This window comes from Capra hircus, chromosome 4 (genome assembly GCF_001704415.2).
Source record: "Capra hircus breed San Clemente chromosome 4, ASM170441v1, whole genome shotgun sequence".
NCBI classification, from domain to species: Eukaryota; Metazoa; Chordata; class Mammalia; order Artiodactyla; family Bovidae; genus Capra; species Capra hircus.
Window position 1 is genome coordinate 79,883,838 of NC_030811.1, and position 25,876 is coordinate 79,909,713.

Genomic DNA, 25,876 nt, shown 5'->3' on the forward strand with positions numbered 1-25,876 from the left:
TACCAGCATCAGTTAACTACCCTACATTTAACAAGTCACATGTGTTTTACACTTGTGGCATATGTTTCAAAAACTCTGAAATACGCATCTAAATAGAAAAAATATATCAAAAATTTTAAAAATGAGTATTTTAAAATCTTAAAATTGAAAAGTATAGGTACATGAGTAGTTCTCAAAGTATGGCTCCTGGACCAGCAACCTCAGCATCACCTGGGAACTAGGCAGAAATGCAAATTCTCAGGCCCCACCCCTAGACCAAGTGAATCAGAGACCCTTGGTTTGAGCCTGGTAATGAGTTTTATAGCTCAGCTGGTAAAGACTCCACCTGCAATGCGGGAGACCTGGGTTCGATCCCTGGGTTGGGAAGATCCCCTGGAGAAGGGAAAGGCTACCCACTCCAGTATTCTGGCCTGGAGAATTCCATGGACTGTATAGTCTACAGGGTCTCAGAGAGTCGGACACGACTGAGCGACTTTCACTCACTCGAATGAGTTTTACAAATACTCTGGGTGATTGCAATACATAGTCAGTTTTGCTAACCACAGCATTAACTTCTATGTAAGTAAAATACCTGCTTAGGATTTCTATTCAAACTGTTTTCTAGGTCTTAAGAGTGTATTTATGCAGTAGCTTCATTCTTATATTTTCTCCAGTACAAAGACTGAATAAAAAATACCTTTATCTACATGCCGTAACAGTTTAAAACATTTTGTATGGAATCTAAGATCCATCAGATGTAGGGGGAAATAATTAGCCAGAACTTTTCATTTTGTAAATTTAAAAATCAGACTGACACCAGGTAAGTGAAATAGTTTGTCCACAATGACAAAATCCTGGAAACTGATAACTCCTAGTTATTGGTGTACATTTTCCCCCTGTCAAAATTATAGATTGAAGTGCTAAAAACACTAACCTTAGCTAGGTATTAGGACATTTATAGACCCCATATGGGAACAGAATTAAGTCCTGTTGTATCATTTGTTATATAAATATGATTTTTCAAGGATAATTACAACTAGTTATAGATAATAATCAAGTATTATCACAAAACTTCATGTTTGTAAAGATTTCTAATTCAATAGTTTTACTTTCTTACTTGTTTTGTGTAGTCTATAATCATGTAATTTCTTTCTTCTCCATGCATTAATTTATTTCTATGTCAGCAACTCATGCTCAAAGATAATGAAGTAACAGTAGCTGGGAGGGTGATGCCTGCTGCTGTAACATAATATATAAGCTGTAGAACACCATGGTACTATTCCATCCTAGTGATTATCCCCATTTCCTGTCTTCAGACATATGTCTATGACTATTCACAACTCGGTCATAGAAGTCTTGGTTTTCATTGTTACAGAAAATAATCTTACCTTCAGAAATAATAAAAAAATTTTTTTTCAGAGTCTTATACTTCTTATATCACTATCAAAAGCCAGATATAATAAGATATCTGAATATCTTATTCCAAAAAACGTGTACTCTGAAAATCTAGAACTCACGTATGACCTAATACAATCTAAGTATAACTGACTAAACTTCTGTCATAGCTCAATTGTTAAAGAATCCACCTGCAGTGCCAGAGTCCGCCTGCAGTGCAAGAGACCTGGGTTCGATTCCTGAGTTGGGAAGATCCCCTAATGGCAACCCAATCTAGTATTCTTGCCTGGGAAACCCCATGGACAGAGGAGCCTGGTGGGCTACAGTCCATGAGGTCTCAAGAGCCAGACATGACCTCGCGACTAAGCCACCAAACCATAACTGATTAAAAATCATACCCTGAGAGAACTGAATGCATGTGATAAGAGAAAAGAGGTGGTATTTAACATCGGTCTCATCACAGGTTTTGCTTAATTTTTTTGCTTGCTTGGTGGGGGGGGGTATGTTTTTACTTTTAAGGGTGTTCATTGTGGAATGTAAAAAACAAACAATATAGAATCCTGTCCCAGTCCTGCTCCGATAGGTGATAAGATATATATCTTATTCTTGGAGGCTAAAACCTTCATTCTCTAAGGGATAAAAATGGAGTGGATTAGATATAATTTGTTTACTTGGAGAAGCAATGAGGTGAGGGTTGGAGAAGTTGGATTTTCAGCTAAAGTATGTAAACAAACTCGAATTTATATAACAATTCTAAAGGAATCTCATGATGTTTTATGATGTTGACAAAGGAATCCTTACTGTCTACCTAGATATCTTAAATAATGGGAAAAACAATGGTTACCTTTCAGAAAAAGTTAATAGTTTGAGAGTCTTCCATGTGTTGAGGTGAATTTACTTCCTATCAATTACACCCTGAATTCAGTTGAAATTGGAAGTGGAAGAGGAGGTCCCTCCTCAACAGAACCACACAGGTTTATTTGCCTTTTAGCTGCTGAAGTGAGCTTGATGAAACTTTGACAGGGTGTGACATCAGTCAAAACATGAAACTTCCTGGATTGAGATGTTAATTATGTATTCCATCTCTATGAAGACCTGGTAACTCCTTCAGAATATCCTCAGATCGAACATGAAAGTCAAGTCGCTCAGTCGTGTCCGACTCTTTGCAACCCCGTGGACTATAGCCCACCAGGCTCCTCCGTGGGATTCTCCAGGCAAGAATACTGGAGTGGGTTGCCATTTCCTTCTCCAGGGGAATCTTCCCAACCCAGGGATCGAACCTAGGTCTCCCTCATTGCAGGCAGACGCTTTAACCTCTGAGCTACCAAATTTTTTAATTACTTCTCTTTGGCAGGAGTACATTGAAAACAAAATATGAAGCAATTACCTCCCTTTGACCTTATTAACCAATACTCTGTAAAACATGTATACATTCTAATTTTTAAACAAAAACTTGAGTACTTATAATCTCTTTTTAAAAGTATATTCTAAACACAGACCTTAAAAGTATATTCTAAACACAGACCTCAGTTTGAAGGATTTTTTTTTTCTGTTAGTGAGTGCCATCTGCTGGTATAATGTAAGTACAACTAAGTAAACTACAATTTGGGTCACAATTATGGCTCAGCTGGTAAAGAAGCCACCTGCAATGCGTGAGACCTGGGTTCGATCCCTGGGTTGGGAAGATACCCTGGAGAAGGGAAAGGGTACCCACTCCAGTATTCTGGCCTAGAGAATTCCATAGACTGTATAGTCCATGGAGTCGCAAAGAGTCAGACACCAATGAGTGACTGTCAGTTACTTTCACTTATTTATATTGCTATTATTTCAAGTATATAAATATAAATGTTCCTGAAAATTAAAGTATTTTAATTTAAATATGAATATGCAATATAATTTTAACATATAATTATCTGATATAAAAGAGTAACTGACTAGTAATAGATTCTCCAGGATGATGTCTCAGATATTTATATTCTTTGTATGTCTACAGCATTCCAAGGAGAATAAACAATAAAAAGCTTAGTGAAACTGTATTAGAAATAATATATATTTCCATATTTTTGTGAATTCTCTTTTTAAAGAATGTAAAAAATAACTTCTTCATTCAAAACTATTTACCAAGAACTTACCCATGTACCAGACACTGCTTGGGGATACAAAATACTCATAATACCTATGGCATAGGAACCTACATTTTTATTATACTTGATTGAAATCAGGTCAGGTTTTTCTGGTTGGTTTTGTTTTTTCCATTTCAGTCCCATGTTGTTTCAATCTTTATCTTAGATAACAACACATAACTATTAGAAGCTCATATGATAGAGACATTCGGATATATGATAGAGCAGTGAATAATGTACACCTTTTTCCATCTCAGTAAATATCTTGTATGTATAAAATATTTTTTCCCATGATATTACCCTTCACTACATTCCTAAAAAGTAGTTGGTACTCTGCCTACAGATTAGAACCAGGAGCTCAGAACTAGTAACTATTCCATACATGGGGTAGGGTTGGAGAGGAATTGATCTGTTATGAGGAAATATATTGTTAGTTATCTTTAACTTTCATTAAAATAATGAAAATTATAGCCAAGTCAGTGATGGAAAGGCTATCTACTTTGAACAGTCCTTCTAATATAAGAAAATGGGCTCATAATATTCCCCTGCTTCAACTTCTGTATTTCCCCCTCACCCTCAAGATAAAAGGTGAACATCTGAATGTAGAATGCAACCCTTTAGTCTTTGAAATCTTGCTCATTTCAGTGGCTTTGTTTTCTAGCACTCCCCTTACTCAGACACTGTAAACCAACCACACTGAAACGTGTTATTTCTAAAAGTATACCGTGTTCTTACTTATCCTATATGTTCTACCATATTTTACCAAATTAAATTTTTATCTGCCACTCAAACCACTTATATGAAATTGTATCCTGTCCATTATCCCCACCATAACCATTCTAAGCCTGGGTTTGTACCTACTCTGTCTTCTCACAGAATCTGTATAACCTCCTATAATAACATGTATTCCTTCTCCTCTGGTATGTACATCTAAGACCTTCCTTCTCTAATTTGCTACAGACTCAGCATCAGCTTGCTTATCCTTTTGGTCTACTTGTTTAGCATAATATCTGACACAGTCTATGTACTTAAAATTATTTGTTGCATGAATGAATGACATTCATTTGAAACAACGGTTTTGAGTTTTAGTTCCTCCTGTTTTTCAGAGTTCGTTATCTAGCCAAGGAAAATATAACCCAGGACCCTGAGACCCACACGGTCTCTTTCCTGCAGCCCAACGGCGCCATCTTTGAACCCTCGCTATCAGTTGGAACTGAGAATGACACGTTCACCATTCTCAACCTGGCTGTAGCAGTGAGTAGACAAACCGCAAAATTACTGGTTTTGAAATCTTCTAGAATCCAACTGTAAATAACCTCACGATTAAAACTACAATTAGATATCTTTTTTCTTTCATTTTTATAAAAATGCTTTCTTACGCTATTATTTTGAATTACGATCATTTGGAAAGATGACAAGATCATAGAATGATCAACTGAAGACTGATTAGAAGACCATTTAGAGTGTATCATGTTAAAAAGGATTTATGGGGCTTCCCTCGTGGCTCAGTGATAAAGAATTCGCCTGATAATGCAGGAGACATGAGTTCAATCCCTGGTCCAGGAAGATCCCACATGCCTCAGAGCAGCTAAGCCTGTGCACCGCAACTATTGAGCATGTATGTGTTCTAGAGCTGGGGAGCTGCCACTGCGGAGCCCAGATGCCTCAGCTACTGAAGTCTGCACACCTCAGAGCCCATGCTCTGCACCAAGAGAAGCCACCACCACCAGAAGCCCACACACCACAATCAGAGACTGGCCCTGCTCAAGGCAACTAGAGAGAAGTGTGCCCAGCAGTGAAGACTCAGCACAGCCAAAATAAACCATGAAAAAAATAAGTAAAATTTGTCAAAAAGTAGGACTCAACTTGAAACTCTTCTTCTTGTGGCCCACACAACCACAGAGAAATGTAATCATTAAGAGATGAAGAAATAATATACTTTTAGTCCTGGCTAGATTCAGCAGTCATTTTAAAAATAGCTGGAGTGAAGTAAGCCAGAAACAAAAACACCAATACAGTATACTAACACATATATATGGAATTTAGGAAGATGGCAATGACGACCCTGTATGCAAGACAGGGAAAGAGACACAGATGTGTATAATGGACTTTTGGACTCAGAGGGAGAGGGAGGGTGGGATGATTTGGGAGAATGACATTCTAACATGTATACTATCATGTAAGAATTGAATTGCCAGTCTATGTCTGATGCAGGATACAGCATGCTTGGAGCTGGTGCATGGGGATGACCCAGAGAGATGTTATGGGGAGGGAGGTGGGAGGGGTGTTCATGTTTGGGAACGCATGTAAGAATTAAAGATTTTAAAATTTAAAAAAAAATAAAAAATAAAATAAAACATTTTAAATCTTAAAAAAAAAGAAAAAGAAAAAAAATAGCTGGAAATTGTTTTATTCAGTTTAATTCTTGTATTTACATTTATTTGTTAAGTTATATTGCAGTTGGTGTCTTAAACCATGATTTTTTTTTTTTTTTTTTGCAGGCTGCACCACATCTCTATCCAAATTCATTTGTTCAAGGAATACTCAATTCACTTATCAAAAGGTCCAAATCTTCCATGTTTCAAAACAGAACTTTGAAAGAACTATTGTGGGGCTATACGGATCCATTCTTGAATTTGGTTCCATATCCTGTTACCACTACAGTTGGTGTGTTTTATCCTGTGAGTAACAATTATAAATGTTGATACTGTTAGACTTTAACTGGATATATATAATCAATCACACTGGCAATTCATAAGTTTACCATTCAGTGTGTTAAACCCTATTTTGGATCTCGGAATACATACCCTAAGTTTTTAAAAATCTCTACCTCACATGGATTTAGCTTTCCTAGTTGGGAAAATTTACTTATCTGAATTTAACAATTAAGTTTAAGATTAAGAAGTGGCCATTTAATCAAGTTTCCACTCCTAGATAAAGATGCAATTGTCTAAAATTAGGTTATAAGGTGCTAAGAGTTTGAATACTGTTTTTGGTTTTGTTTCCTGTCTGCAAAAACAAGTTTAAGCTGTATTTTATTTTTGTTAATTGTATTCATCATATCATTCTTAAAAAATTGTTTCAGTGTAAATTTAAAACTCACCTTACATTGTACACAAGATTGATACATCAGCATGTTGTATTCTCTCAGATTTAGTTGGTAAGAACTTCTGTGAGTGAGTGCAGTGCTCAGAGCTGATAAGAACTTCTATCTACAAACTCATGAAATGGCAGTTTGGAGATAAAAAGTGAATTTGGTGATGTACTTAGTTATGGCAGAATGTTCTGAATTACAAATAGGACAAGGTGACTATTGCATGGAAAATTTTACTGTGATTCCATTTGGCACTATATGAGATATTAATTTTATTTTGCAGTTCATTGTTATTTTACTTGAGGTGGTTTTTAGGGTTGCAAGTTCATATATCAATCAAATATGAATACAGAAAGCCTTAAGAGAGATAAATTCAGTTACTATTATTTCATTCACATATTCTTATTTCTTTCCTTGGCTAATTCTGTTTTTAATTTTGTACACTTCATCTTAGTAACTACTTAGAGATCATAACATTGAGACAATGTCTAGAAATTGGTCATTTTACTCATAGGTTTTGTTCACTCTCCCCTCACCTCAATATACCAGTAGTAGTGATCAAAATGGCCTTTCTGGATTGAATAAAACAAAGAGTGCTAGAATTTGATCATGACAGCTTTGGCATTTGTCACCTTACTTTGTCTTGGCATCTAGCACTCATTTTTAGTAACCTTTTGTATTCTGTCTTTTTAAAATATTAAAGACCAATAATTTTGAAACGATTGCATATATATTTAAAATCGTATAAAATAATATGAACAACCACTGAAAATGTGAGATAATTACATATTTAATAACTTGGAAATTATGGTTTGTTGTAAAAGTAATTTTTTCTTGCATCTCTTCAGTACAATAATACTGCGGATGGAATTTACAAAGTTTTCAATGGAAAGGACGATATAAGCAAAGTCGCCATAATTGACACATACAAAGGCAGAAAGTAAGTATCCAGGCAAAGGGTGTGTCACTAGGATACTCTAAGGCAGGCAAGAGACTTATTTACCGGCGGGTAAGGCACAGGCACAACCTGTGGGACAGAGCTGTTTATATCTCAGCCCTAAAAACTCCCTAGGTCTACCAGGCATTAATCCTTCGGTTGTGATGACTGGTCACACTAGTGCATTTTTGCTGAGTATCAGCCCCACTGGAGGGTTCACCTTTATGAAAAAGTTCTCTTACATAAAGAAATCTAAAGGGACTACTTCTATCTCTGCTGTATAACTGGTATTATCATACACACAACAATGACATAAATGCAAATGAAAATGAGGAAAATCAATATATCAACTCATCATCTAGCACGTAGAAATACAGACATCTTACTGTTTCTTTTTTAATTGAGCATGTCAAAAAACATCATTCATTCCAGGGAGATGATTAAATGCTGGGGTCCACCCCCCTTCCCCCGCCCCCAGCAGGATCCAGGGGAACCTGAAGGAAAAATGGCGTCAGTGATTGATTTAGAGAGAGATAAGGAAAGAATGTTGAAGATAAGAAAATAGAGGAGAGAAAGAGGCTGATATTCCTGGGTTTACATAGAAAGCCAATAAAACTCCCAGACAAGAAGTTTGTCCTGTTCACTGAGGCCACAGGCGCCCTCCTGGTCTCCTGAGGGAGTGAAGATGCAGAACTTACCCGAGCAGATAAATGAATGCAGGGAGCCTCTATGCTCCAAGGGATCAGCCTGAAAAAGAGAGGGAGGGAGAGGGAGAGAATGATTGACGCAGGGAGACCAAGCTGCTTCGGTGAGCGAGGCCCAATAGCTTTATTTTTAAAAGGTACTTTTATACCTTGTCTTATACATAGAGGGAAATGAAAGATGCAAAGTCATACAGAGTCAGCCCAAACATTACATCTGTTTTGTCTTTATCGAAACCAGGATTTTTTCTGCAAACCTTTCCCATAAACAATATTGTGTACATTATCTTCTGGCCTTGGAGGCCTGTGGACATTTTATGACCCTCTTTTGATAAAGGCTGCTCAACCAGAAAACTTATTTTCCCTTGAAATGTTTTTTCTTTATATTTCTAATCTATGTCAGCCTCAGAAAGTATTAAACAAGTTACATTTCTCATGGAGCAAAGTGCAGTGAGTTACAAGAAAGAACCAATTAGCTCAAATGTCTGATGTGGTTAATTTCAAAGCTACACTTGTTTTTCGTACTTTCCAACTATGTTAACTAATGCACCCCCAGGTGCACAATGGATAAGAGATATGGGAACTTAGCAACAAGTATTGGCCCAATAACGAAATCCTACACCAGCACTACTCTAGTAACTTTTAACTCTTTAAAAGGCTCTATGTTTTAGGCTTTCTGTGCCTCTCACAGTTGGGAGGCTGTAAATAATCATATGTATAGCTGCAAGAGTCTGGATATACCTGTCAAGCAAGCTAGAATGCTAACAGAGGGGGTTTGATTTGAAATATTCCTATCATGTCCAAGAGACTTATTAGCTATAGCCCTAAGTTGATTTTCTCTAGAGAAAGGTGGTCAGGGATAGCCCCCTGTTAATGTCAGAGGAGTTGGTGAAAGTCATGAAATAGTAAAACAGACAGATTGCAGTTTTGGGGTAGATGCTCGAGAAAGCCTAGGGAGCCCGTTGAGTCCTGAAGCCTTGCTTAACAGTTCTCTTCCACATGACCTTGTCATGGGTGGGATCTCCCATGGGTGGCTCCCGGCAATTAAATGAACCTATAAAGATGAATGTTCAATGAATCCATGTGAACATTTTCATGTCTTGTCCCTTAAAAATTTTCCTGAAATAATTTTCTATATTAATAATTCAGCTTTTTAAACCATTATCAATGCAAAAAATGGAATTATTATTTCCTGTTCCAAAACTGACATATTAAGCCTGAAAATAAAGTGTACACCTTCTATGAAGTGGCAGTAGAGTGAGATATGTTCACATACCCATGATTTCCTACTTCTCCCAAGTTCCTGCCTGTTTATGTGCAGTACACCTAATCTGTCATATATCTAAAATACAAAGAAGCCCAATAAATATCGGGCGGGGGGGGAAACTTTTCTCCTCAAACTTGAAATTAGAGTTTTAAGATCAGTAGTTCCTGACAAAGAATAAAGTGATCAAAATCAAAAGAGATGAAATATTTTTATGATTAAGTAACCATTACTTCACACTGAGTTTGTCCCTAAAAATTGCCTAAAACAGTAAAATACTTGCTCATGTAGACTTTTCATCTACAGAGTTCATAGTCCTTTATTGTTTTGAAAATTCTAATGGAGGAAAACAAACACTTCTAAATGTTCATTTTAGGGAAATCACATCTCTGTATATTGAGGAAAGTGATAATTTCTTCCATTTCCATATTACCAGAGTTTTTGAGGAGTTACTAAATGTTTCAAATTGGAGTAAGAATTTCATTTAAGATTATGATAAGGTTAACTTAACTGTCTGAGCATGACTGACAGCTTATTCTGTTTAAAAAAGAAATAATAGCTTGCCTTGACATCTTACTGGATGGTATGTTAGACTAACAAACCCATTTTTCCATCACCAAAAAGTGGTTGAGTATACAGAGAAACTATCACTACTGTTGTTTTCATTATTTCCATATATAAATATACACACACATATATATTTTATGTAGATACCAGAATATAAATTAATAAACTTCATCCTACTTTAATGCCAGCTCATGCAAGAGTTGAGAGGAAAAGTGTATATTGATTTTCTACATGTTTCTAAATCTCTATTAATCAAACATCTCTTTCCTCTTCCACATTCTACTCTTTTCTCTCATAATGAGTTTGTATCAGTTAGCCATTTAGTATCTTCCTCCTACTCAGCTGGACACTTCAACATAATATGAAATACTCCACTTCTCCCATTGGAACAACAACAAAAAAAAACTTTCTTGAAGTAGATATCTAAATGTCTGATATGCGTTTTTCAATGTTCTTTTTGTAGAATTTTATCTTTTCCAAGTTGTTCCTAACTACCAAATTTTGGCAGCTTTTATTTTATAATCCAGCTACTTAGTGTTATCAAGCACCTCCTTTATCTCAACAAGATGCCAGCTTCAAACAATACATAAACCAAATGACTTAGAACATTTCTTAAACTTAGCACCTGTCACATCTAGTCTAATCAATTATTATTTCTGCAGAAATACTGACTCATAATAGACAATGTAATGTGAGAAGGTGCTCCTGAAATGAGACTGATCATTTTTTCTTTTTTTAATTCCTAAGGAATCTCTCCTATTGGTCAAGTTATTGTGACCTGATTAATGGTACAGGTAAGGACATCTGTTTAGTGGTAATATCACAGTGAAACCACCTTCTTTCTCCCACAAATCCTCCATCATATCTACAGTGTTCTGGGGGTTGAGGATATGCATTTACTTATCTTTGTATCCCTACAACATAATTCAGAGTCTCTATACTTATGCTGCTGCTGCTGCTGCTGCTGCTAAGTTGCTTCAATTGTGTCCGATTCTGTGCGACCCCATTGATGGCAGCCCACCAGTCTCCCCCGTCCCTGGGATTCTCCAGGCGAGAACACTGGAGTGGGTTGCCATTTCCTTCTCCAATGCATGAAAGTGAAACATGAAAGTGAAGTTGCTCAGTCGTGTCCGACTCTTAGAGACCCCAGGGACTGCAGCCCACCAGGCTCCTCCATCCATGGGATTCTCCAGGCAAGAGCACTGGAGTGGAGTGCCACCACCCTCTCCACTATACTTATATATAGGCTTATTAAATATGTCTAATGTGATGGTATTTCTGAAGATTAACCATTGAAGATAAGCCTTTACTAAATTCCTTGGGGAATGTTTGCTTTGTAAAAGCTTTACTCTAGTGAACTCCCTTCCTGGCCACAGAAGTAAGGGGGTAGAATATTTTAGAGTAGTAGTCACTGTTTGCATGTTTTGGAAATACTAAATAAGCTATGACAAACCTAGACAGCATATTAAAAAGCAGAGACAGTACTTTGCTGACAAAGGTCCGTCTAGTCATCAAACCTATGGTTTTTCCATTAGTCATGTATGAGTGTGAGAGTTGGACCATAAAGAAAGCTGAGCGCAGAATTGATACTTTTGAACTGTGGTGTCGGAGTAGACTCTTTTTGAGAGTCCCATGGACTGCAAGGAGATCAAACCAGTCAATCCTAAAGGAAATCAGTCCTGAATATTCATTGGAAGGACTGATGCTGAAGATGAAACTCCAATACTTTGACCACCTGATGCAAAGAATTGACTCCTTAGAAAAGATCCTGATGCTGGGAAGGTTTGAAGGGAGGAGAAGTGGATGGCTGAGGATGAGATGGTTGGATGGCATCACCAACTCGATGGACACAAGTTTGAGCAAGCTCTGGGAGTTGCTGATGGACAGGGAAGTCTGGCATGCTGCAGTCCATGGGATCACAAAGAGTCGGACAAAACTGAACTGAATGGTTTAAAACTTAAAAGAATTAAAAAATCAAGATAAATACAAAAGTGAACCTTGTGTCCAAGTGGAGGTTTCAATATGAGGCAGAATCAGAGAAGTTCAAGGCTGAATGCAGATTTTGAATGAGATGATTAAAATGAGAAAGAAAACAACAACAATAAAACACAGTTGCATCTGTACTAACCATGAGAAGTATATGCAAAAATAACATTGTGAATTAGAGCTGGGAAGAAAGAAGGTACTAGGACTTTAGATTCAGAGAGTGATAGACCCAGTTTATTATTCTCCTTAAAGAAAAGCAAAGTACACATGTGCCTATTAGTTTAAGTATTAAAATTTTTAAAAGTACTAGGAATAAAATATTTAAAATCAAAGGTGATCTTTCAGCTACTAAGAAGCAGAAGCAGAATATTATGTGTGTAAAGTTGATAAGGCAACACTTTAGAAGAATCTAACACAATGAAGAAAAAAATGTTATACATAAAGTGTGTAAAAGAAAAAGGAAACATAGAGAACGTTCATTTTCACAAAGGTATTGCTGAGTTTCACAGGTTTAATTTTGTTTACTCTCTGTTAAAAAAAAAACAAAAAACAAAAAACAAAAAACAGTAAAACCACCGCTGAATTTGCTTTGCAACACTTTGAGTCACGGTGATGGGGGAAGAAATCATTTCCAAGTAGTTCATTTCTGCAAATAGTCAACTGTCCCAATACCACTAACTTTAATTTCATAAGCATACACTTCAGTCCTTAAAACAGAAATATACTGTGCTTCTCCTAAATAGTAAACTATTGTTTATGGGCTTAAAATACATTTAAATCTTAGTCTAAAACAAAAAATAGAGCAGTTTTAAAACAGTAATAAGAGGATCCATTAATGACAGTAACAGATACATAGAATCAGGCATGAAATTCAAAGTATCTAAGAAGAAAATCACAGTAAAACAAACTAGGAGCAAAGGTTGATCAGATAGACTAGGGACTCTGATGGGAGATTCTCTTGGTCACAGTACTAGAAAAAGAGACTGCTGCTGCTGCTGCTGCTAAGTCGCTTCAGTCGTGTCCAACTCTGTGCGACCCCATAGACGGCAGCCCACCAGGCTCCCCAGTCCCTGGGATTCTCCAGGCAAGAACACTGGAGTGGGTTGCCATTTCCTTCTCCAAAGCATGAAAGTGAAAAGTGAAAGTGAAGTCGCTCAGTTGTGTCCGACTCTTAGCGACCCCATGGACTGCAGCCTCCCAGGCTCCTCTGTCCATGGGATTTTCCAGGCAAGAGTACTGGAGTGGGGTGCCACTGCCTTCTCCGAGAAAAAGAGACTAATGAAATGTAAATGGATCCAAGGTGATTTTTAAATCATGATTTAGAAGTACTTCCTCTACCATCTTCATTAAGTTTAAAGACATAGAATGAAAATATTTATTTGAATTTATTTTAAAAAGGGAGCCCTGCTGGCATCAGCTATGTTACGGTCATGGCCCTTGGTAGTCACCGGTGTCATTCCAACATAATCTTCGATGATATTTCTGATGGTTTTTAAAGACTGTCAATGTACTCTTTTCCTTTGATGGCTAAGGTGTTGGGACACCAGTTGTAGGCAAGGCCCATTCGGGGACCTATTTGGGGAATTTAATCTTCACTATCCCATTCTCTCAAAGTCTCTATCAGGTTCACGGAGATCCTCTGTTATATTTCACCTATCACAAGAATGTATGTGAAATGTAATAAAATCACAAGGTCAGAGCAGTTACCAGAAAAAGAGTGTGGTATTCAGAACTGAAGGATAGGTCTTACTGTTTTGAACAAACATGTTCAGTGGTGGCTCATGTTTGGTGATATTCATTTGTGGAGCAAATGGAAGAATTATCTAGCTATTTTTTTCTTACATCCAGTGTGTACTATGGAGCACAACCGTAGTAAAGATTTGCTAAGCTCAAAAAATGCCCTTTTTAGTTTGATGTGTATACTTTCCAACCATTTGTGTGATATTGTTTAGCAATTTGAAAAATATTGATCAGCCATAAGGATAGGTGAATGGATCACTATTAAAAGTACGAATAACATTTACAAAAATGAGTTTTAAAGAAATCTCAAGATTAAAAAATTGCTACTCTACTGATAGATGGAAGATTTAAAAACATAAAATCGCAGTTTTAACAACGTGATTTTGACATTTTAAAAACTTTCATGGAGTGGGAAAATTTAATATGAAACAGAATGCCAATGACTACGTATAGTATACGGACTTATTAGATATGACAGCTGCTAGCCACATGTCACAATTCAGCAGCGCTTGAAATGCAGCTAGTGCAAACTGAAATACTGTAATTATAAACACTGGATTTTCAGATTTTTGTTAATTTTTATATGTTAAAATGATGGTATTTTTGATATATGGGGTTAAACAACATATACTTAATACATTTTTTTTCTCATCTTTAAAATGTAGTTACTGGAGAATTTTAATTTTATATATACAGTTTGCATTACATTTCTCTTAACCATGCTGGAATCAAGATTTCTAGATTTGTCTAAGACACACTCTTTCCATCTAATCCCTTGCCACTGATTTGGTTTTTAAACAGATGCAGCCTCATTTCCACCTTTCGTTGAGAAGACAAGGACATTGCAATTTTTCTCCTCTGATATTTGCAGGTAAGAGAAAGACAATGATGTATTTCTCCAAGTCAGAATTCTTTCTCTAAGTGATAAAACACAGACCAAGAAACTCATGCTTATTAATCATGTTATTTGAGAAAAATAAAATACTTTTAGGGACTTTTTCCTGATTAAGAATAAATACAATGTGAAATTCATGATGTATTTATGCCCTGGAGAAGGTAATGGCAAACCACTCCAGTATTCTTGCCTAGAGAATACCATGGACAGAGGACCATGGTGGGCTACAGTCCATGGGGTTGCAAAGAGTTGGACACAACTGAGCCACCAATACACATACACACACACACACACACACACACAATGTATTTATGAGTCTTTAAAATTTGATGTAGAAGGATGTTGTGTATAATGCAAATCAGTTTCTTTTTGTTATTTTTAAGAAAGAACTACTTTTTTCATTCTTTTACTAAATTAGCAGTAAGAGTGATAACAGTCAAGTCTAGAAAAGCATGCCCAGTCTTTGTAAAGAAGAGGATACCACAATCACAAAACTATGTTCATGTGCCCCACTGACAATACAGAATCTTTTCAAATTGACGGGGGCCCAGTAGGTATCACACAAGCGTTGGCGCCTACACCTGTATCCTTGAACGCTCACCTGGTTTCTTAACACTGTTTGGGAAAGCAAGCATAATATCTCTGAATCTTTTTCCTTATCTGTATAATTGAAAAGCACAGCATTTCTTCAAATAGTCATCTGGGGACTAGAAAATATTTAATCTATAAAGGAAACTAACTGTGAGGAATGCCTTAATTGTAAATACTCCACAGTAATTCACAAGCAAAAATTATTCTCAGAAGCGTTTGAAAACAAAGATAAGAATAGCTCATACTCAAGTATTAAGTTCTAGTGTGTCTTAAAATTTTGCAAGTTATTTTTTCCTAAAAGGTAAGGATTCTAATAAGATTATATCTAATTTTTCTAATTTAAGACAGCAATAGTATAAATTTAAATATAAGAGAAAACGAATCTCTACAACGAAGTTCAGGTTCCCAGAATGAAGCTCCTTCTTATTTGTGTTCAGGTCTATCTATGCTGTGTTCGGAGCTGAAATGAATCTGAAAGGAATCCCTGTGTACAGATTTGTTCTTCCAGCCTTGGCTTTTGCATCTCCGCTTCAAAATCCAGACAACCACTGTTTCTGCACAGAAAAAATCATCTCAAAAAATTGTACCTTATATGGTGTGCTAGACATTAGCAAATGCAAAGAAGGTGAGTACAAGTTCTCAGTGTCACAATCCTTGGCATAATTTGCATTATCCTTTAAAATGTAAACTTCACCCAGGATTCCTTTCCACCAGAAATATAAAGTGGGAAAGCAATAAGGGCAGAAAGTAAGAGTGATGGTAGGATATTTTTGTTCTGATGTTTGTCTTGTTCTCAAGGTCTCAGTTGTTTTCATGTTGCAAAACTTAGTTTTTATTAGGTATAATCATGCTTATTGATACTTCCTGTGCTACCTGGAAAATTTCTCTGTAAGTCTTTTGCTCATTTTCAAATTGGTTTATTATTTTTTTGAGTTGTATAAATTCTTGTATATTTTGGATGTTAATCACTTTTGGGATATGTGTTTTGGAAGTATTTTCTCCCACCCACAGGTAACGTTTTCATTTCTGACCATTTCTTTTGCTGTGTAGAATGGCTGTGCTCCTTTTAGATGTAGGGTAAAATGAAAATAGTTTGCAGACTATTTTGAGCATCCCAACTTGTCCATCTGACATTTCTCTTCTTCTACCCTAGAATCTGTAAATAAGTATATTTTAGGATGTCTCTGAAACAAAAATTAATTCAAACATGGCATCTGGAGTCTATCTTATTTTGCTTACCTTCTTCATGTTAGAGTGGGTGAGAACAAAGAAAGAAAAGCCTCTTTAAATGAATTCTCGGTCCAAAGACATTTTACAGCCTGAAACATGAAGGCATCTGGTTGTAACTTTGTGTCCAGTAGCTAAGCTTTACATACTGAAAACACCTAAGGTGAAAATAAATACCTAAGGGATGAACAACAGACATTAACTAAATAGTCAGTAGGATGACGTAGAAGTTTACATTTTATTTTTGTTCAAAAGTGATCAGATACAATAATTTTCCCTCACTCTCATCCCCTGATAAGATTTCAAAGCCAAATTTGTGTTTCTTTTTTTAAATTAAACAGCTTTGTTTTCAAGGAAATCTTTCCTAAGTGGTGTATGAAATGAGGAAAATGATTTACCCTAACTGTCTCTTAAAACTTGCTTTCAGGAAAACCTGTGTACATTTCACTTCCTCATTTTCTACACGGAAGTCCTGAACTTGCAGAACCTATTGAAGGCTTAAGTCCAAATGAAGAAGAACACAGCACGTACTTAGATGTTGAACCTGTAAGCAAATACTTTATTGATCAGATTTGTTTTTTAAAAATGAAGAAAAAATTAAATTATCTCCTTTCTATCAATCACATTTAGTCACATTTATTGTACTACATTTGTAATAAATTACTTATTTTTACTTTGAGGAAAATTACAGTGATTTCTTCCTGTTGTTGCTTATGAAATATCAAGATAATTTTAGTTTTTCAGCAAAGGTCAGGAATAATGAAAATCATTCTATTTGGATTAAAATGATTTTACATGTTACTCTTTCAAATGTACTTTATACTTAACTGCAAATATTGCTTATATGAAGGGACCCTGTAGATTATGAGGGATTAAAATTTTTTATGGGTATACATACATTTGAGGTAAGATCAAATATATTTCTTAGTGTCAAGAAAAATCTATTAAGTCACTATAGTTTAACAGTTTCAATTTTTCATTTATATTAATATTCCCCTTTTCAACAGATAAATGAAATATCAGGACTTTAGTAGTCATATTTTAGTTTAAATGAGGACAGAAGTAACATTATAATTATACTGATGATGCATGGATTCTGACTGAGTACATATTTAAATTCCAGGATATATTTTGTCAAATGAGTTTTAGATTTCACTACTGTTGATGTCGTTACTAATTCCCCAAAATCAATTCAAGTAAATGTCACAAATCTAACTAAACCTTGACATTAGGTTGGGCAACGATATATCTGCATACACACATGCATATACTGATAAAATATAATTATGGAAAGATACATGTGTAATATTTAATATGTCTGATTAAGTCCAAATAATAAATAACAAATTTCACAGGTTCAAGTAGTACACTTTCACCTTTTAGGCTCTACATAACAAAAATAAGGTCTGGATATTATAAAAGAATGTTTTTCAAATAAGTTGGTTATTAGTTTGTTCTCTTTTTAGATAACTGGATTTACTTTACGATTTGCAAAACGGCTGCAGATCAACATACTGGTCAAGCCAGCAAGAAGAATTGAGTGAGTTTCTTAAACAAATTTCATTTCGATTTTTCAAATTTTCTTGTAAGATGCAGGGTATATCTATCAAAGGAGATGGAAATAAAATTTCAACTTCTGTTTGGCTTAATGTCATTAAATAATTATTAAATACTTATAACTGTCATTTGCAATTTAGAATTACATCTAATGTGTAGTGAAATGGTACTTACCCATATTTTGGAATGAGTATTTCTGGTATTTCTCTCTTTGCTAACTGTCCAAATATTTTTATGACAATAGTTTCAGCATTCATATTTTAGTTTCCTGGGTATAATTTGTTGAAAGGGAAAATACATACCTAGAAAAATTCTAATGAAAAAACCTGTATCAGATGGTTTTCCTATGGTTCAGTGCTTGAGAGTCCACCTTGCACTGCACGGGACACTGGTTTGATACCTGGTACTGGAAGATCCCACGTGCCTCTGGGAAACTAACCCCGGGCACCACAACTGAGCCTGTGCTCTGGAGCTCTCGAGTCGCAACTACTGAGCCCAAATGCAGCAGCTACTGAAGCCTGCGCTCCTGGAGCCCCTGCTCCACAACAAGAGAAGCCTCTCCAATGAGAAGCCCATGCCCAGCAACTAGAGTAGCCGCTGCTTGCCGCAACTAGAGAAGGCCCATGTACGGCAACGAAGACCCAGTGCAGCCAAAAATAAATAAATGTTTTAAGAAATCTGTATTAAACAGATGTGTATGTAGAAAAGATATCTGAGAAACAGCAATATTAAAATTTAAATGCTTCATTACAGGGAAAACAAAGCAAGTGACTTACCCAGGTTGTAAAAGCAACTAATTTCTGAACATTTATTTTCACTAGTAATTACTAATATCTGTCATATGTGTATAGCATATTAGTATATATTTTCATACTTATTTTCAATGTTTATTACAGTGCATTAAAGAATCTGAAGCACAACTATATTGTCCCTATTCTTTGGCTTAATGAGGTTAGTATTTTTATCTATTAGTCACTAAAAACAGTAAGCTTCTTAATATACAGAAAAAGTTTTTGATGTTTGAAAATTAAAAATATATATACACACACACACAGTATTTGAACTTGTCTTTCCATTGTATCTATGGGTGAGTTTATATATTATTAATTATATAATTAATTATTTTTTAAAGCAAGTCATACAGAAGTATCAGGATTATGTTAGACTTAAGTCTAACTTTTATGAAAATAAAAATACTTCATAATGCATTTATTAGATAATTTTTCTTGTCATAGTGCATGTGTTAGGAAAGAGTCATGAAAATATTAAATTCCAAATAACTCAATATGAGCCTTGTAGTGCTAATAAAACCACCCAAGCTTATAATGGGCAAATTAGAGTAGATATAGGCAGTCTATCTAGTGCCTGACAAGATATTTTTAATATAAATCATGGAACCGACAAACCACAGAATCAGGAAATGCAGTGCATAAGCCTTTAGAGGATAGAAACAGTTGAGCTTTGCCATTTCCCTCTGTCACTAAGAAGCAACCTTTGGGAAACTGGAGTCTTACTGAAAGACTCCAGTAAGACTGCTATACTGATCAATGAAATCAGTATATACAATAGCACTAGATAACATGTTTAAAGGGAGGAATATTATCTTTTTCTCTCTAAATATTCTACCTGGGCATTTACTGTCTTCTTTGACATGCAAAGAGAATTCCAACAGGCTTGTCTTGCAGATAAAGATGACTGACATCTGTGTGCTGTTTTGATAAAGTAATACACATATGTGGAGAGTTTTGAGTATTCTGCTCTCAAATCTATTCAAATAACACTATTTATTAACTTGATTACAGACTGGTACCATTGGTGATGAGAAGGCGGAAATGTTCAGAAAGCAAGTGACGGGGAAAATAAACCTCCTTGGCCTGGTGGAAATGGTCTTGCTCAGTGTTGGTGTGGTGATGTTTATTGCTTTTATGATTTCATACTGTGCATGCAGATCAAAGAGAGTAAATTAAGTAAGTATATAATAGAAACCATATATGACTTCAGTAACATTAAATATTACTTGTTTTCATGTTATCAAAGCAGTTATAAACTAGGCTTCAAATATTAATGAACATGTCTAGTCAGCTATCATTTTTAATATATCCTTGAAACTTTGAGACACTTAATATAAGTTAAAATGAAGACTGAATGGGTACTTAGGCTTATCAGTATTAAACAGATCACTATATTTCATCTTTATTCTGGGAGGAAATGGGCTAAGCTGTGAAGGTGTCACCTTTGAAAAGTTAGAATGCTGCACAAAAGCTATACATGTACTCAATTTTTATTTCTTAATTATTTCTAGATAGTTATTTTTAAAATCACAAATAATTTAATATATCTGACTAGGAAACATTATATGAAACTGAAAATGGCAGCTATTTGGGGAGACTGAAATTTATAAAGGAAAAGAAAATAAAAACTAAAATTAGATAAGCTATAAAATAATGAGAATTAGAGTCAATAAATGGTAGAGATAAAATCAGATAAAAATATGCTACTTTTAAATGCAAATAGTGTATTAAATGGGCTTCCCTGGTGGCTCAGAGGTTAAAGCATCTGCCTGGAATGTGGGAGACCGAGGTTCGATCCCTGGGTAGGGAAGATCCCCTGGAGAAAGAAATGGCAACCCACTCTAGTATTCTTGCCTGGAGAATCCCATGGAAGGAGGAGCCTGGTAGGCTACAGTCCACGGGATCACAAAGAGTCAGACACAACTGAGCGACTTCACTCACTTAAGTGTATTAATATATAAACAGAGCTGCTGCATATAGACATGCTGTCCAAAATCATGACATGTACCCTAGATGTTCCATGCGGAAGCCCTGATGAATGATTATAATTCAGGAGCTAGAATTAAATGAGTACAAGAAAAAGAGAATAAAGATAATGTTGAACTCACTAAAACCAAATAATTACAGTGTAAAGGAAAAATCAGATAAATATGGACGGATGAGTTTTAGCAAAACTGAAGAGGTGGTTCAGGCCTCTGTGTTTTAAATATTAGTACCCGTGTCCCCTTGTACATAAAAGAGTGTATGCCAGACCCTATTTTCTCTAAATGGAAGCCTTTCTTTAATAATCATAGGTGGCATTGGTATGGCCTGAGGGGAGTGAATTCTCCACTAACCCATAGGTTCTATCTGCCGTTCCTTCCCTGGGATATGAAAGAAAAAAAATGAAGTGAAAATCAATTGGTAGCTTCCTACTATTTTCTACCTCATAAACTGTAGCTCACCAGGCTCCTCTGTCTATGGAATTCTCCAGGCAAGAATACTGGAATGGGCTGCCATTCCCTACTCCAAAGGACCTTCCTGGCCCAGGGATGGAACCTGGGTCTCCTGCATTGCAGGCAGATTCTTTACCATCTAAGCCACCAGGGAAACCCAGAAGAAGAAGAAGAAGAAAAAAAATATATATATATATGTATATATGAAATCTAAATTAAAGCAAGGACTGATGCTGAAGCTCCTATACTTTGGGCCACCTGATGTGAAGAGCTGACTCACTGGAAAAGACTGAGGGAATGAAGAAAAGAGGGTGATAGAGGATGAGATGGCTGGATGGCATCACTGATTCAACAGACATGAGTTTGAGCAAACTCAGGGAGATAGTGAAGCACTGGGTAGCCTGGCACGCTCCAGTTCACAGGATTGCAAAGAGTTGGACATAATTTATCAAGTGAACAACGACAGCAGCAAATTGCTCTGAAGAAAACAATTCACAATTTTAAAACAAGTCTTCTTATTCCACTTTCAATCAGACTGCTGACAGTAAAATGCCCTGCATAGAAATTCTGGAGCTGCCACTGACAATTATTGACCTTAATGTGCTCAAATCATGCTATTTTACATGAATTTCACAGCTAATCCCTAATAAAAATTTATGATTTTCCAGTAGCCATGGATCTATCAGCATCCATTCTGTTTTTTGAAGACATTACAGAAAACTAAATTTTAACAGTATAAAACTATTTTCAAAGTGTGAATCAGTTAAATTGAAGATTTAAAAAACAAACTGGCCTTTTTGGACCAATTTGTGTGTGTGTGTTCGTGAGATTGAAAACAGACTGAGGAAGGCAACTCGATCTTTTGTTTTGATGCTTTCTGCCTATATATATTTCCTTAAAAGGAGACTGAACAGTTCTGCCTACAGTCTACTTGGACGCAATATATTCAAAATGCTAATACATTCATGTTATAATAAAGGAAATATGGCATCACCTTTAAAACCTGTCATCAATCCAGTAACCAGTTATGTTTAAACACAGTAATTCATATGACCATTTATATAACAGACCAAAATATCACCTATTGAAAAGCCACGTTAAAACAAAAACTTTTTCTAGTGGGAAAATAAGCTTTTCAAAATGAACTATAGTAGTTGTAAATTTTGGGGTATTATTCTCTATTAAAATCATATAACCTATTTCATCAATGCTTAATGAGCCCTGAATATCCGACATGTTGGGTCTCTATGTAGCTTGGGCTTCCCTGGTAGCTCAGCAGGTAAAGAATCCACCTGCAATGCAGGAGACCCTGGTTTGATTCCTGGGTCGGGAAGGTCCCCTGGAGGAGGACATGGCAGTCCACTTCAGTATTCTTGCCTGGAGAATCCCCATGGATAGAGGAGCCTGGAGGGCTAGAGTCTATGTGGTCACAATGAGTGGGACACAGCTGAGTGATTCAGCAGAGCTATGCAGCTGTAAGTGAAAGACTGAAAACTTTCCAGAGTGTCTTCATCAACAAGTACATTGGTTTGGCTTAAACTTCTGACTGTTATAAGGAAAGTAACTGCTCTTTATACAACAGTATGTCTTTTTTCTTTACAAATAGAGAAGAAAAATTTTCTAGGTTGATTACTTGATTTACGCGATTTAGAAGAATCACAGATGTAGATTTCCTTAAACAGGCCTCATGTCGAATACTGTAATTAATTATGCCTTTGGGAAGATTTATAAACAACTGAAAAATAAGGAGACGCTGTGCAGAGGGAATAAAGATGGGAGAGTGAAGGTGTGGATTTATTCAATAGATCACAAAGAGAATGAGCCAACAGTCTTTTCAAAAGTAGCAGGACATACACCACTAAACGGAGGATGGTCTGAAGGGACAGCAAGGAGTGGAAATGCTCATGCAGAGCAGATTTAATGAGTGACCCTCCTTATTTGACTGCGTGCAGCTCTTGAGAGCTGAGAAGGAGTCTTCCATGAACCTGGGAATGGGAAAATAACTGCCTTATATGTGAAGTACATCAGAGAAATTTTCTCTAGAGCTGGAGAAATTGGGCTGATTTCTAGAAAATATAACATCTTTAATATATAAAATTTGAGTCTTAACTTTTTTCCATGAATTTCTGATATGTACCTTATCTTTCTTCTTTCCAGGGAGCAAAAGAGTCTCTACATTTATGCACCAGCTATGTCAGGATCTTTCTTATTATCACCTTACAAAAGTCAAGATTTTCATGCTTTATTTTTGCAAAACACACCTTATCTTACAGTTCAAGAACTGGTGACACTCCCTCCCACCTGCCACCCATAAGCAGCAGCACATTTCAAAAGGATTATTAAGACATCATTAAAATCCACACTTCGAACAAAAAACCAGCACTTAAAAAAATTCAACATATTCACAATGGAATGGACTTCAGTTTCTACAGATGTGGCTTGAGCGTGACCCACTTATTTTCACTTGGTACTGATTCACCGATTTATTCCCAATGCTAAATTCAGCAGCGAGATGGTCATTCTACACAAATCCTGGACCCTGAACTAGCCTTCCTCATCAAAAGGAAAACATCACTATCCTCATCAGTGTCCCTGCAAAACACAGACCCAGTACTATCAGTACATTGCCTCTGAAGAGCAAATATTTTGAAAGATATTTGAAAACATAAACTAAATGACTGGCCTATGAGCCATTTATTATACATCTCTCAAGTTTTTTTCTCTATGGAATCCTTTGTACAGCATCAGCAAGGCACTATAACCATGGTATTTATAACAATATGTGCTTGTATTTTTGTCAATGGTTATGCATTTGGACGTGTTTGAGAACTTTGCTAGCTTCCATGTTCTACAGCTCTTCTGGAAATCTGAGCAAATTTTCATCTTTCTACTCAGTTGCATACAACTTATGCTTGGCACCTTCAGAATTCTGTGCTAGTACTGAGAGATGTAAATGATAATACAGAAATTATTGTGTGGAAGATTACTAGCTGTAGAATGTGCATTCATAGTTATTTGTTGTAAAATTTCTTGCTTTCATTGTCACCAGAAAGACTGGTTCTGAACATTAAAAGACGTTCCTTAAAATCTTGTACTTTGTCTAGTTCCTGATGTGTCACAAAACATTTACTCTAGTTTTCTATCTGAATTTTTGTTTCTGTATCAATCTAATATGTCCTTTTGAAATACTATTTCTAAATTCAATCTTTACAACTTTTTCCTTAACCAATTTTTGAGCCAGTTGGGGGATAAGGAAATAAAAAGATAGTTGGTCATGCTTTAAAGGTGCAGAACTTAAATTCTAGATTATGAAAGACCTTTCCTTTTTACCAGAAGATGTATTGCTAGGTAGTCCTGCTATCTTAAGGCGAAGTTCACTTATGGTAGAGACCACAAGTCCTCCTAAAAAGGCTCCCCATAGAAGGGGACGATGGACCACATTCTGCCTTGTGTTTTATAGGATAAATTATTAGTAACTGGTTTGTTTAGACACTAAAATCAGGAATAATCTTGTCATGTCAGTTGCCAGGGTAAATAAATACCAAAAACTGCAAACTGAGATAACACCAGTTTAGAAGGATCTTTGGAAAAATCTTGAAGATATTCAAAACATACTGATGCAATATCCTTTCATTTCCTGGGAATAGAAAAAGTATCCTCCTAAAATATGGGGATGTGTTAGAGAAATTAAAATGAACAAAGTGTAGTTCATGCTTCAGGAGCAGGAGAGCAGGTTTCTGACCTGCCTGGACACTGAATGGACAATGAATTCCGTGCCTGCCTGTAAGCCCCGCTAGTCAGACAGTATTTTATATGAGAAAGAGAATGGATCTTGGAATCTACTAAACCCCTGAAGGCCTTACGAGCCCCCTAGGGGTTCTAAGAAATATTGATGAGTCACGAGGTGAAACAAACAGCATTGTATAAGTTAAAAACCAAAACTGCAATTTTGCAAGCAAACTGATGATGCTATCAGTTTGTGTGCAGCAGCCTGGCATTATAAATGGGAGACCCCAAAACTTCAATCTGAAGTCTCGCCCATGGGGTGGATGTACTTTCCAGGACCCTTTCCCTGTTGGGGCTCCAGATTGAGGAGGGACTTCTCAGTGCTGCTCAAGTCTGGATATAGATAGGCCCAATCTGGTGATGTGTAAACTGTGACTACTTCATTGCTTGTATTTCTTTTTTTTTTAATGACTGCATATTGAAATTAACTCAAATAATTATCCATAAAAATTGAAACTGTTTATTTGTGAGCAAGGAGTGGTTTCTTTTGTTAACGAATTCATCAAATCTGAAGGAAAGTAAAACTTTTGGCAAAACAACATGTGAGATCCTAGCCATCTGTCTTCTAATACTGAGTCTGCTTTCACGACATTAGGATACCTGTGGGCACGTTGATTTAGGAAGAATATAAAGGGTACTTCTTTAAGTTTTAAACGAAATAGGGTTGAATGATGTAAATAAAGCAGAAACAGTTCAGAAGAACTGAATAAAAAATTACATACCCACCTAAGGGTAGATAGAACTGTATAACCAATCAATGCCTCAGATTTTAAATCTTCAAACAGAAATGCACCTCATATTATTTGTG

The 25,876-nt window shown here is 36.1% G+C and overlaps 1 protein-coding gene across 6 annotated transcripts in view; it reads left to right on the forward strand.

Moving 5' to 3' along the window:
• Window positions 1-25,528, forward strand: part of CD36 (CD36 molecule) — a 98,651-nt gene extending 73,123 nt beyond the window's left edge. For 5 of the 6 annotated variants that reach the window (XM_018046617.1, XM_018046614.1, XM_018046615.1 and 2 more), the window contains exons 5-15: window positions 4,604-4,751; window positions 5,999-6,178; window positions 7,440-7,531; window positions 10,808-10,854; window positions 14,588-14,657; window positions 15,710-15,897; window positions 16,927-17,045; window positions 17,966-18,039; window positions 18,953-19,007; window positions 19,859-20,023; window positions 23,440-25,528. In XM_018046617.1, coding sequence (XP_017902106.1) covers window positions 4,604-4,751; window positions 5,999-6,178; window positions 7,440-7,531; window positions 10,808-10,854; window positions 14,588-14,657; window positions 15,710-15,897; window positions 16,927-17,045; window positions 17,966-18,039; window positions 18,953-19,007; window positions 19,859-20,023 — 1,138 coding nt within the window. In that variant the 3' untranslated portion in view covers window positions 23,440-25,528. 6 annotated transcript variants of the gene reach the window in all.